Source organism: Doryrhamphus excisus, linkage group LG10 (genome assembly GCF_037039965.1).
Source record: "Doryrhamphus excisus strain RoL-2023G ecotype Guam linkage group LG10, RoL_Dexc_Guam_v1.1, whole genome shotgun sequence".
Classification (NCBI taxonomy): domain Eukaryota; kingdom Metazoa; phylum Chordata; class Actinopteri; order Syngnathiformes; family Syngnathidae; genus Doryrhamphus; species Doryrhamphus excisus.
The window spans coordinates 5,984,356-5,997,921 of NC_136366.1; the positions used below are offsets into that span (position 1 = coordinate 5,984,356).

Below are 13,566 nucleotides of genomic sequence, written 5' to 3' on the forward strand. Positions count from 1 at the left end.
CCAAAAAGTCACTCAACTCAAGATTCACGCTATTTTTCTTTCCCAGATAAAGATTAAAGTCTTAGAGGCTTGTGGGATTCATAAGAACTTCTACTGCCTCGCCGGTCTCATGGCCTAACCTCACCGTCATCTGAGATTTACGGTGATCCCATCGTGATAGCAGAGACTAAACACCCATTCCGGACTGAGTCACCCACGCTTGAGATATTGATGGCTTCCAGGGATTCTCCCCCAAGCTACAACCAACATGGAACGGCCTATGTAAGGTCGTTGTCGGATAGCTCGGAGAGTGACACGGGCTTAAAAGCTACGTCAGAGCTGTATATATTTGAAAGCGACATGCAAAACTTCATCCTGAGGTCTGACGCACAGACTAAACCCTTACGATGGACGTCACCCACTGAGGATAAAGAACATGATCATTGCGTTCCCTTGTGTGATTCAGCCAAGAGCGTGACACATGTTCAAGAATGGCCTACACCGGACTCTGAGTCAGACATGACAGGACTTAAGCCACCCGCTGAGGTTAACAATGTCACCCCACAAGGGCCGAGGAGCGTCAGTCCTGCAGAGCTGTGGGCGGATGCATGCCAGTTTTTTGCTGGCGAGGATCCAGATAAGATGGATGTTCTGCCTTCTTCCGTGAGCCACTTATCCCTGGAAGAGACACGGGTATCAGGTTACGGCTTTCATGACAGCATTGACTGGACCACAGATTGGGCTCCACCGGTGGAGAGGTGGTCCTCAGTGGAGAGTTGGGCCAGCGCTCTGTCAGAGTGGAGTGTCATTGTCTCTAACCCACCCAAAGACCACACTGCCGCCTTCTCTGAGATCGGAGCTGAGATAGACGCCCTGACCGAGGCGCTAGCGGACATAAATCCGTGCGCTGATACAAAAAGAACAGGGGTGGATCAATCCAAGATGGGAGTCCAAGATCAAGCGGTGGAAAAAAACACCCAGGAGGAATCGGGACAAGGATGTCTCACATTTCTACCGGAAAACGATCCAGTTGGTGATTCAACAGATCACGATCAAAAGGAAACAGAAGACGACTCTACCCGGACTTCCTTATCTAAAGATGTGGACCTTATTGACTTTGTCCAGTTCTTTGAGGAAGACTTTGACAGCCACAATGAAGAAATCATACTAAAGATAGTGGAGGATGCAGACGTGATGGAACAACCTACACCTCCTGAGATAACAAACAAAAAGGTAAGCCATTTTAAATACATTGATCAGCAACAAAATCGGGTGCACATGTTCGAAACCGCTTGAAAACTTTAAATATACGCTCACACACTCCAAACATTTATGTAGTCAGTGACAAAACCGACGCTTGGGAGACGTTGGACCATCTAAAAAGGACAACAATCCCAAGCTTGGTTGCAGACAAAGGGATAGAAGATTATGGAGTGGATATTGCAATTACTTAAATCTGATCGAGAATATCTGGTGGGACTTGAAGAAGGAAGTTTCAGCATGAAAAGCCAAAAATGCCAGTAAACCGGAGGCCTTTGCCCACGAGGAGTGGGCTAAGATTCCTGGAGATCGTTGCAAGATACTTGGGTCAAGCTATCTGTCATGTCTGAAGGATGTTATTAACGCCAAAGGGTGTTTAAGAATGTATGTAACCAAGGGGTTGAATAATTTTGTCATAGTGGTAATCGCAGAAAGGACATTTGTTGGAATATTACAAAAAGTAATGTTGTGATTTAAGTTGCATTTGTCCTTCTGTGATCTGTTTGTAAACAAGATAAAAAAATTAATGTCAAACTTGCTAAAATGCATTATTGCAGTGGGGGTTTAACATTATTGAACACAACTGTAATTGTCGTATACACTTTGTCATTTTCCAAAGCATTTTCAGCACAAACCATAGGGAGCACAAATGTCATGACTTTTAAAACCAATCTAAATTTTTAGTTGTAATTTTGTACTTAAAAAAGATCCTTTTAAGCTAAAGATAGCTCACAACAAATGACAGCGCCACACACGCTAATAAAACCACACATAAACATGAACCCTGCTCTGACAAGTATGCCGTTATGCACTTTGGAAACTCGCTCCTTCCCCTTGGCGGCTGCCGCCATCATACCGACATACGCGGCCATGGAGGTGAACACAATGTAAAAAAAAAAAATCTACATAAGTATTGCCACCATTCGTCTGGTACCCCTTGCCCCGGATTCTGCGGGATGTTATGGATTCATATTCAAAATAGTGGGTGGTGGGCATAGTATAGGAGAACATCCAATGACCGGAGATGGCATCTAATAATAGCTAGGGGTTGGATGATAATAGCATGCTTTGAGGGGGGTGGTAGGACAGCTGTGGACTGTAACACGACTCCTACACACCCATTGCCGTATCGTAGTCTTTAAAAAGGACGAGAACGGAGAACAGGTCCTGCATTAGCTTTTAATGGAGATCAGGTCCACGGCGGAGATAGTTGCGCAAAGGACAAATGGCCCGAGGGCTTGGATATGGACAGTTTTGTAAAGGTCACCTTTGCGGCTCAATCAGAAGGTATGTGTTGATTTATATGGACAATTGGGTAGAGAACGGCTTATTTGTGTTAAGTATCCTTGACATTGAAGCTTAAATAAATTAACATCTGACGAGTTTGAGGTGGACCTGAAGATCTAAACAATAGTCATTTTACTTATGTTACTTTATGTTTCATTTCCCCAGCTGTCTGGACATGAAGTGTTTAACGTGACAGAGGACCAAAGTGTCCCTCGGGATCAGTGCGTCAATGCAAGCGACGGTTCAGCCGAGGTTGACCGTAATGGACTCGAAGCGTCAGCAGATCCCACGCTGATGAACCCTTATGTGTCAGGTGTGCCGGGCCTGGAATTTAACATGTTGTCCGACACTCTAATGGACCTTGACGGAGTGCGCCAGATGGTGCCGCAGGGGGGGTGTCCTAAGTTTATTGTGCCCGTAGCTCCTCTAGAAATCAGCTCCAGCCTGGAGTGTCGCAGAAGCAGCTTGGAAGGCGATCAAAATAAAAGGGCATTCAATGACACTCACCCGCGAGCGTGGAGTCTTTGGACAGTTTGTGATGAGACCACCAAAGGAGACAACGAAGTGAGAACCACCGAGGAGATGACTGCGCTCTGTAGGAAACTTTCAACCACAACTGTTATTTCGGAGAAGAACCGAGGTGCAAGCACTCTTCCGGACAATCCCATCACTGGGAAAGTAAATCAGAAAATAGCAGCAAAGACGCCTCACAAAAATGTCAAGACCTCATTGGAGAGCAAATCTCGCTCCAAGAAATCCACCGCCCACCATCACGGTAGTTCTGCTCCTAATATAATAAATTTGCCTCATCTTCCAACTCAAACAGCCTCCAAACAAAAAGAAACAGGAGAAAATCAGCCTCTTGCGGTTGCCGAGGAGAAAACAGCTATTATCGGAAGCACTGGTGGAGAAAAGTCAAAGCCACATGGCAAGAAAAAAAAGAAACACAACCATAATACGACAACGGCGAAGATCGCAGCCGAGCCTGTGGTCGAAACGGAGAATACCGTAAAGGCCAAATGCGCTAAAGGAAGGATTGAAACATTTGAGGCGAAACTCGGCACCAAACCTGCCAAAACCCACAGGGAGACATCGGACAGTGTTGAGAAAAAGCATCCAGATCCAGACAGGCATCACACCAAAAATAGCCGGCTAAATGAAGACATCAATAAAAAGCGACGCCTGTCTGAGGATAAGTTTGTAAAGTTTTTGGAAACAAAGACAACAAAGCCGGGTGTCTCCTTTCAGTTGAAGACTGTGGACGTTGCAAAGGCGGATGTTGGAGTGCCTCGTAAAAAGGCGCACCCTGAAGTGGACAAACACAAAACAAGCACACCCAAAGAAGGTAAGAAATTATTTGTATCTTTGTTACCTATCTTTGCGTGGTTAGCACGCAGGCCTCACAGCTGGGAGACCCGAGTTCAATTCCACCCCTCTCTGTGGAGTTGCATGTTCTCCCCACGCATGCGTGGGTTTCCTCAGCCCATTCCAAAAACATGCTAGCTTTATTGTCCACTCCAAATTGTCCATAGGTATGAATGTTAGTGTGAATGGTTGTTTGTCTATATGTGCCCTGTGATTGGCTGGCCACCAGTCCGGGGTGTACCCCTGAGGATAAGAAGTCGACAATGAATAAATGAATGTTACCTAACAGGACTGCGGAACAAACCGTGATTGAATGTAAAAATGTGAAAGCTTTTTTTGTTTTTAATTGATTACACAGGAACCTATTACCATATGCGTTGCATGTTTGGTTTCGGTTTGCATACATTTTCCAGTTAGCGTACAATATGACACACATATCTTGTTGTGTTTTAATACACTACATGGGTGCAACTGTCTTCTTAATGTATTTGTATCACAAAACGTCCTATTTTTAACTTGCATGTTTTCTGCCTAACCAGAGTGCAGAAGAAATCATAACAGGAAGTCAAACTAGTCATACTGAAGAAAATCACAGTTTCTTAACAATTGTTGCTGCCCAGACGAGTACCAGAAGAAATCATAAGATCATTTATACATCAATTCAGTTCTAATTCTTTTATTAATTCTAATAAAACACTTTATTAAGACCGGAGGGGCAATTTAACATTCATTCATTTTCTACATTTTCTATGGGGGGTGCTGGAGCCTATCCCAGCTGTTTTTTGGCGAGAGGCGGGGCACACCCTGGACTGGTGGCCAGCCAATCACAGGGCACATATAGACAAACAACCATTCACACTCAATTAACCTAGCATGTTTTTGGAATGTGGGAGGAAACTGGAGTAAACCCACGCATGCAGGGGGAGAACATGCAAACTCCACACAGAGATGGAATTGAACTCGGGTCTCCTAGCTGTGAGGTCTGCGCACTAACCACTCGACCGCCGTGCAAATTTAACATTAGTTTTAAGAAAAGTACTGAAGAAGAACAAGAAATCCCTAATATTAACCCTATTAATACCGTAATATTTTTACAATGTGCTGTGGGACAATAAAAGCAGCTGCCTGTCACAAATGGCCCTCGGGTTGCACTTTGGACACCTCTGAAGTAAGTAAAGAAAATGACAAGGTTTCTTTACATAACGTTTGCCACCTAAACGGGCTGCAGAAGAAACTGAAGGAAGTAGGGGCCTACTAATTACAATTAAAAATAATAAATAAATGTTTAGTAATGACCCGAGTTCAATTCCACCCCGGCCATCTCTGTGTGGAGTTTGCATGTTCTCCCCATGCATGCGTGGCTTTAATTGGCCACTCCTAATTGTCCATAGGTATGAATGTGAGTAGGTATGAATGTGGCGGGGTCCTGGGTGGACCCTCTCGCCTGAAGACAGCTGGGATAGGCTCCAGCACCCCCTTAGACCCTCGTGAGGATAAGCGGTAGAAAATGAATGAATGAATGTTTAGTAATGGCTACTCCCCCTGCCTTTCAAAATAAAAGTGCACGCCATGACTTACAGAGCCCAAGGTGGTGCAGACCATCCAGGCGGCGTCTGTGAGCGGCGACCCTCAAAGTCTCAGTCTGTGGTGTCAGTTCTCAGCCATCTCGAGCGACCGTGTTATCACGTGGAGGAGAGAGGGCGCTCTGCTGGCGGAGGTGAAGCAAAGGTATCTGGATTCATTACCTCTGTCAAAGGAGTTGCGCTCGTCCGTGCAGTGACCTCTGTTCGTGTGACACTATGCGTGTCTTTGAAGTGCAGGGGACGAAAGTCGAGCATGTGTCACCATCTCCAAGGCCTCTCACAAAGACCTGGGAAAGTACCAGTGTTGCCTCAGCAGCTCAAATGGTTCCATCACACTGGACTATGTACTCACTTATGAAGGTATTTTTTGTCATTCTTGATACTTTTTAAAGGAAAAATGCATTTTGTTGTTTTAAATTGTGAATTTGTTCTACAGTACTTTGTGAGATTGTCATCCCAGCGTCTCCAACAACCATCTCATGTGAGTTTTTCTTTATTTTACATCACCGTACCGACCTGACAAACGATTCTCTCCTTCAGCTGCATCTGGTGAGACGGGTGCCGAGGAGGAAGACGTCCAGTGCTCCAGGCTCATGTTCAAAGAGGACTTCCTGTCAGAGCAGTACTTTGGGGAGAACCACCCCGTCAGCATCGTCACAGAGAAGGCACACTTCGGTGAAGGGATGCACCGTCGGGCTTTTCGGACCAAGCTGCACAAGGGTCAGGTGCCGCTCTTCCTGTCGGGACACTCGTGCGTCCTCAAAGTGCACAATGCCGTCAGTTATGGGACCAAGAACAATGAAGAGCTCGTTCAGAGGAACTTCAGCTTGGCTGTGGAGGTAAGGCCTGCATATAGAGTAGTATACGGTAGGCAATAATACATGAACAAATACATATTACACTCTCAGTTGGAAAAATACTTTTCAAGCAGTTACATATTATTATTTCCCATTCGTTTAAACACCACAAAGGTCAGATTTCTACGAATTACATACCTAGTTTTGGATTTATTTTCATTCATTCATTCATTTTCTACCGCTTATCCTCACAAGGGTTGCGGGGGGTGCTGGAGCCTATCCCAGCTGTCTTGGAGCGAGAGGCGGGGTACACTCTGGACTAGTCGCCAGCCAATCAGAGGGCACATAGAGACAAACAACCATTCACACTCACATTCATACCTATGGACAATTTGGAGTGGCCAATTAACCTAGCATGTTTTTGGAATGTGGGAGGAAACCGGAGTACCCGCAGAAAACCCACACATGCACGGGGAGAACATGCAAACTCCACACAGAGATGGCTGAGGGTGGAATTGAACCCTAGCTCTGTGCTAACCACTCGACCGCCGTGCAGCCTGGAATAAATTCAATCGATTGGAAAACCTCTGGATCCCGGTGGAGAACATTTGATGGCCGAGGGTGGAATTGAACCTTGGTCTCCTCGCTTTGAGGTCTGCGCGCTAACCACTCGTCCGCCGTGCCGCCTGGATTTATTTTATTTTATATTTTTTTTTATTGACATAGTGCAAGATTTCATTTTTTGACTGTTTAATTTGTATTTTTTAATTTCATTTTTCATAGTTTTTAAAATAATTTTATGTCATTATTGATTACATTAACATAATTCAAATTCTTTATCTGTATAATTTCAATTTTGATAACAGAATTGTCCATACGTATGATTGTCCATGGTATATGATATTTTTATCATTATTTGTGGTTTGGATGGCTCTACCCCCTCAGTCACGTAAGTTACAAATAAAGTTTTATAAACAGTGAATGGGATTCTATTTGTGAGTATAGTTTTACTATAGTAAAAATACCATATGTAATGTGGTGCTTGTATGGAATGTTCCATTGCTTTATAACAATAGCCCCCCGTTATTAAACATGCTAATAAACAGTGACCTTTTGACCTTTGTTGTGTAGGAGTGTCATGTTCAGAACACCGCCAGGGAGTACATCAAGGAGTACATGGTCGCCGCCAAGTCTGTGGAAGCCTTCGGTGAAGTTCCAGAGTGAGTGGCGAAATTTCAAAGTATTTGGGAAATACCAAAATGATCCTTGAAATGATGGTTTCCCGCTAGGATCATTCCCATCTACCTGGTTCACCGCCCGTCCAGCAACATCCCGTATGCCACGCTGGAGGAGGAGCTGATCGGCGACTTTGTCAAGTACTCGGTGAAGGACGGCAAAGAGATCAACCTGATGAGGCGGGACTCTGAGGCGGGACGCAAGTGCTGTGCCTTCCAGCATTGGGTCTACCAAAGGACGGACGGAAACCTGCTGGTCACTGACATGCAAGGTGGGGACCAAGATGTACATTCTCCTTTCTTTTACTGAGCTAGCCATTTTGTACTTAACACCCAGGACAGGACTTTATACTTTATCATAATAAATTATTGATATATGGAATATTTTTAGAGATAGAACACAGAAAACCTGTTTACCACCTTCTGAACAAGGGTTTTAAAGATTATTAGAGCCCTCTAGATGTGAAAGAACAACCCTATAGTCACATTTACACTCCTATTTCCCAATATACAGTAAACATAAGAATAAGACATAAGAATGTGAAAGCACGTAAGGGACAACTGTGTGCCTTTTTAATTATTTTCATGTTTTTTTTCTTGAAATGAATGACAGAAATACAAAAAACAACAAACATGACATGGCTTATTTATTTAAAAATAATAATAAAGAAATCTTTCAAAATCTCAATTTTTTTATAGAATAATATATATCACTTGGGTATTTGCCTAAAATGGACAAATATTTTGGTTGTTGTTTTTAAATATATAACATTTGTCAATTTGGTTTATCGAGAAAAAAGATCATTTGTTTTCTGAAAAAAACATCAATAATTATTAGTTTTTTGAGGAAAAATTATGAGCATTAGAACACAATAAATTTATTTCCAAGTAAAACGAGAAACATATCTTTTTCCACTGTTCATGTAATGACAATAAATGTAACATTAATACATACATTTACTTTTTATTTGATTTTCCGAAAATTCCTAAAATGCCTAAAAAGGCAAACATTACTTTTCCTACAGAATAACAAAAATATGACTTTTTTCTGCAGGTTATATTTATGGAATATTATACCAATAAGGAAAATAAGCTTTGTGTGACATTTCCTTCATTTAGACTTTTGTCAAGACATGAATGAACATGTTTAGCATTGTAGCTGTTTTAAACAATAATCTGTCTGAATAATGACTGCATGTTTTTTTTGCAGGCGTCGGCATGAAGCTTACCGACGTGGGAATCGCAACATGTAAGAAAGGGTGAGTGTTTCTGTGTTACATCGAATAATATGAATTATTTTGTCATTCTACTATTTTCCCCTTCTTTGTTTTCAGCTATAAGGGCTTTAAAGGAAACTGCTCCACTTCCTTCATTGACCAGTTTAAAGTCTTGCACCAGTGTAACTCCTACTGTGAGATCCTGGGCCTCACGTCTTTGCAGCCTAAACCGGCGAAAAAACCTTCTTGTGCTCCAAAAAACAAACCTCAACCTCCTGGAGGAGCCAAAAAAAAAACATTTGGGCCAACGCTGAAAGCAAAGTCCTAACAGGAGGCTAACAGGAGTGTTAAACTGTGATGTCTTAGACTGGCTTTTTTTTTTTTTTTTTTTTTTTACTTTTAGTGATGTTTTCAAGCTGTTAAGTTCATTAAATTAAAGAACTTTGTTAATTAACTTATTGGGGAAAACATCACTGGTTGTGAAACATACAATGGAGGACATATTGTTGTTTGCTAATTTAGTGTGGGTGGTTTACTTGTACACATTTATTAAAAAAAAAACAGTTGCTTGTAATTTCATGTAAAGGACAATCTGCTATATGGAAATATGATGTCCCCCGCCCCATCCCTCAACACACACTGAATTGTCTCTGCATTGTTGAGGCTTTGTTGTTGTTCAAGGACACTTTTGACAAAGGAAGACAAGGCCGAATACAGAAGTGATGTTACACCATTTTGGGTGCCTCATTTTTGACAGTCCATTCACACTGCAAGGAACTTTGAACTTGAAGTCAAACATAACGTCTTTGTTTTGGAGAACAAATGTACTGAGCATTAAGCGTTACAAAGAGAATATCACTTATTGTTTTTATTTGCATTTCTGTTTTACAACCTTTTTGAAAACCTAGAGTTACTTCCTGGGTCCTGATGAATGCAAAAGGGCTACCAATTTGATACAGGCCTCTGAAATAGCCAATTTGTCTTTAACTATATATAGCAGTTAGCACAGCAACGTAACATCCAGTACACTAAATAAGTGTTTTTCAACCTTTTTTGAGCCATGGCACGTTTTTTTTTTACATTGAAAAACTCTTGCGCCACACCACGAACCACCTCAAATGCATCACGAAGTCTACTGGAGGAACGAGTCAATCAGCTACGTGTTGCCACACGGACGAGTATTCCATTGCTCTGCCGGTCTTTACACCACGGACACTCGACAATAACATATTTTCAGAAAATGATTAATAAATGTTATTTTTTATGATAATAATTGGATAATAATTAGGGTTAGAGGCACAACTAGTGTGCCGCGGCACAGTGGTAGAAAAATCACTACACGAAACAAACTGAACTAGCATGCTAACAATATCCATTAGTAGCAATAGCTAACTTAGCTCAGTAGTTAGCCACCAGCTCGGCGACTGAATCACAACACACGCCAATATCACGGTGCAACCATCATATAGCGTTGAATTAATTATATAAATTATATAATTCTATAATTATTATAGAAATAATCGGGCTACTCACGTTTATAAGCCCATATTGTTAGTTGGACATCAAATGTTACGACAACTCTGAAACCTGCTCCGCTGCCCTGGTGCTTTGAGGTGTAAATGAGGGCTGCGTTTAATCACGTTCACTTAAAGCAACTAAAGAGAATAGACACTAGTAAACCAGTAATTTGGACAAATGTTTAAATTATTTAAAAATATATTGCCCTTTTCCAGTTTACATGTAATTGTGCTTTAATAACAACGGAAAAAATTAGATGCAGCTCACTAGTTGTTGTAATGTTCAGGGTGTCAGTGAAAGCATCTCGCAATCTGTTTAGTGAGGAAGTATTGCGATGATTAACGGACTAGAGACGTGATTGTTTTACATTTCATTCATTCATTCATTCATTCATTTTCTACCGCTTATCCAAACGAGGGTTTTCCCAAGGTTTCCCAAAACATTAATAGATTTTTTTACATATTTGACTTCACCATAATGTTATTTTTTCCCAATTTGCAAGACAAGGAGACCAAAATGTTGCCAGGTTAGTTTGGGTGTTTCAGGAAGTATTTTATTGACCCAAATATCAGACCGGACCCACCCAAAAAAATTCGAAAAGGTTTATTTGGGTCATGAGATTTACACATGCTAACCTAAAGGTGCTGCCAATTGAACTTCAGGGATTTTCTTCCTGTCACTCACACAGAGGTTATTTTACCGATATTGAAAAACATCATACATTAATTTTGGCTGAAAAGATATTTTTCCAAAAACAGGTCGTGAAAAAGAGGGTGTCGTCTTATTGTCAGTGTCAGCTAACATTGGTGTCAATATGCTGTATGACAGATTTGAGTCCATATTAATTAAAATAAGCAAATTGGTAAACTGTTAGTCAAACATTGAATCTTTTGCAGTGTGCATCATACTGTACACTGTACTTACTACATGTGGCAAGTTGGACAATCAGCCTGAAACATTTAAATAATAAAAATATAAATAAATAATATATATATATATATATATATATATGTATAATTAAAATTAAAATTAAAAAAAGAATGCTCCAACACGGTGAAACAAGTGTTTCTTTTTCCACGCTGTAGCTATTTAGTGTGATAATGGCGTTTGATTACACAGGACACAAACACCATTGTCACACTCCACAGCTCCGCAGGACAGGACTCGGGTTCAGGAATTCTGGAATTAGGGTGATCCGTGGCAGCACTAGAAAAACAAAGAAAAACAGACTTGATGGGACGTCTGCAGTTGTGTTTGCCAGACAGATGTTATAGTTCCCTCGGATAATACATATACTGTATATGCTGTATTATGTGTCTTAATACAAAAAGTAATACTTCACCTCATCGTAGTAAGACGCCGTCCTCTTCCCACCACGTTCCTTCAGCTACTATCCCGTCCTCGTACAGTCTCACGCTCTCATATAGCTTCCAGAATCTTTCCAAAATGGTTAAAAGTCCAGAAGCTCACAGCAGGCGGGGGTTTGTGTTTTTTTGTGGGAGGATTTTAAGGTGATTCATGGTCGGTCCAAGTCTTTATGTAGACAGAGCAGGCTGTGGACAAACAGCCAGTTCTGGATTAGTGATAAGGTACACGGGGGAAGTATTGATCGACCCTGACCGGAGGTAGCTAAGCAGAGGGTGGGGTGAGGCCATGTGGGCAAGGGGCAGGAAAAAAAATGACCCAGTATGGTAATAAGGGGCTTTTTTAACCTGCATAATGAAGGATCTTGTCTATTAGATCTGTAAAGCTGATGCCTTTTAACACAAGTTTTTAAATATGTAAAAAAAAAAAAAAAAAAGATCAAATGAAGAGTTGACGGGTTGGTTTGTCATGATAGGGCTTGATAAAACGTCCCTGTGCTTGCCTGGGTGCCGTTTATTTGCTCGTCCTTGGAACTGATAACTTGTAGATTATGTGTGTGAATGAACGGACGTCCCTTCACCACACAGCATGTGCATGATAACTTAAATAGTCCCGAAAATCTGCTTCAGCCCCAATAATTTACAAAAAAAAAGTGGAGGGCATCCACTGTATGGAACTGATGTCCATTGTAAACGTCCCTTGACATTTATCCACCTAATTAAAAAAAATACAATAAAGTATTACAGTTGTCCTTTTACACTGTGTGGAGTCAACCATAATATACACAACATGATCTCGTTCCGTGTGGAAGTGGTACTTTTTATAGAACACATCAAGAAGCTAATTAGTTAGTTGGGTAGAATGCTATATGTGCAATGACAGGTATGGGCAAGCTGCGGCCCACGGGCCACATCAGGCCTGTGAAGCGTCTTAATACATTTCCAATTTATTTATTATTTGGGACTTGAGAATCAGATGCAATCTGAAGCTCTAACAACACAGACAAAGTATGCATACAAATAAATATACACACACAATACAAATGCCCCCCAAAAAATACCCATATATTCTCACCGCAAGGTATGCTTGATAGCTTGTGTTCTGTCTTTCAACATTTTGCCATGTTTGTCGCATTTTTGTTTGTTTTTTTAACGGTCTAATTACAAAGATATTCCATTTATTAATATTGAATCCTAGTTTGTGGATGTGTCTGGAGCCAATTAAGAATTTTTCTACATACTGGAAAACTAAATTTGAAGTTTTTATTTGTACAATTAAAAAATGTTGCATTTTGCTCACTCACCCCTGTTGTAGCATATCCTAGCATAGCTGCAGGTATACAGTAATACTATGAAAGTATGCCCCGTGTAGCTGTCAGCAGTATAGGTATGTTTATCAGAACACGGGCAAACATTTCTTTTGATAAAAGAGTGAAATATTCTTCAATCAATAATCATAATCCATTGCATCTGAGCACCTCATTCAGTGCGATGCTGAAATGACATCAGCCTCTCTCTGGGCTCCTCTGGCTCCCTCCCTCAGAGACAGCATTGATTGAGATAGCATTATTAAAATTAGAATTCTTTCTGTAATATTTCAACTCTATACTAGTACACTGATATCACTTTTTAATTATATTATTTTATTCTTTGAAAATTGTGACTTTTTTCTTGTTAAAAATACAATTTCTTTCTGTAATTATGGCTTTATTGACATAATATTTTCATTCTCATAATATAAGTTTTTTCCAAAAAATACAACTTTATTTCAAATATTAAGATTTTTTTTAAATTTCCTTTATAAAAAATATTTCACCTCTATGTGAATCAAATTATATTGCTGTTATTTTTGTCAGGAAGAGAAAAAAAATTCAAACTTACCATGTCGCTGTGCTGTTTTGAATCCGCTGCAAATCCTATCAAACGCTACAACGTCCATGACAAAAAAAGACCAGCAAAAA

At 40.8% G+C, this 13,566-nt stretch overlaps 1 protein-coding gene across 1 annotated transcript; it reads left to right on the plus strand.

Annotated features, from left to right (window-relative positions):
• alpk2 (alpha-kinase 2) lies at nt 1-9,755 on the plus strand. Its single transcript, XM_058064170.2, has 10 exons — nt 1-1,212; nt 2,692-3,871; nt 5,472-5,619; nt 5,707-5,834; nt 5,911-5,955; nt 6,015-6,313; nt 7,403-7,491; nt 7,561-7,778; nt 8,717-8,765; nt 8,841-9,755. Exons 1-10 carry the CDS (start codon nt 211-213, stop codon nt 9,049-9,051), a joined length of 3,369 nt encoding a protein of 1,122 aa, XP_057920153.2. The 5' UTR covers nt 1-210; the 3' UTR covers nt 9,052-9,755.
• The last annotated feature ends 3,811 nt before the right edge of the window (nt 9,756-13,566 follow it).

Excerpts from the sequence above, each read along its gene's own strand:
- alpk2 (XM_058064170.2), top strand. The coding sequence starts at position 211 with ATGGCTTCCAGGGATTCTCCCCCAAGCTACAACCAACATGGAACGGCC. Across the intron at positions 1,213-2,691 it reads CTGAGATAACAAACAAAAAG|CTGTCTGGACATGAAGTGTT; the intron begins GTAAGCCATTTT and ends TCATTTCCCCAG. Across the intron at positions 7,492-7,560 it reads GCCTTCGGTGAAGTTCCAGA|GATCATTCCCATCTACCTGG; the intron begins GTGAGTGGCGAA and ends GTTTCCCGCTAG.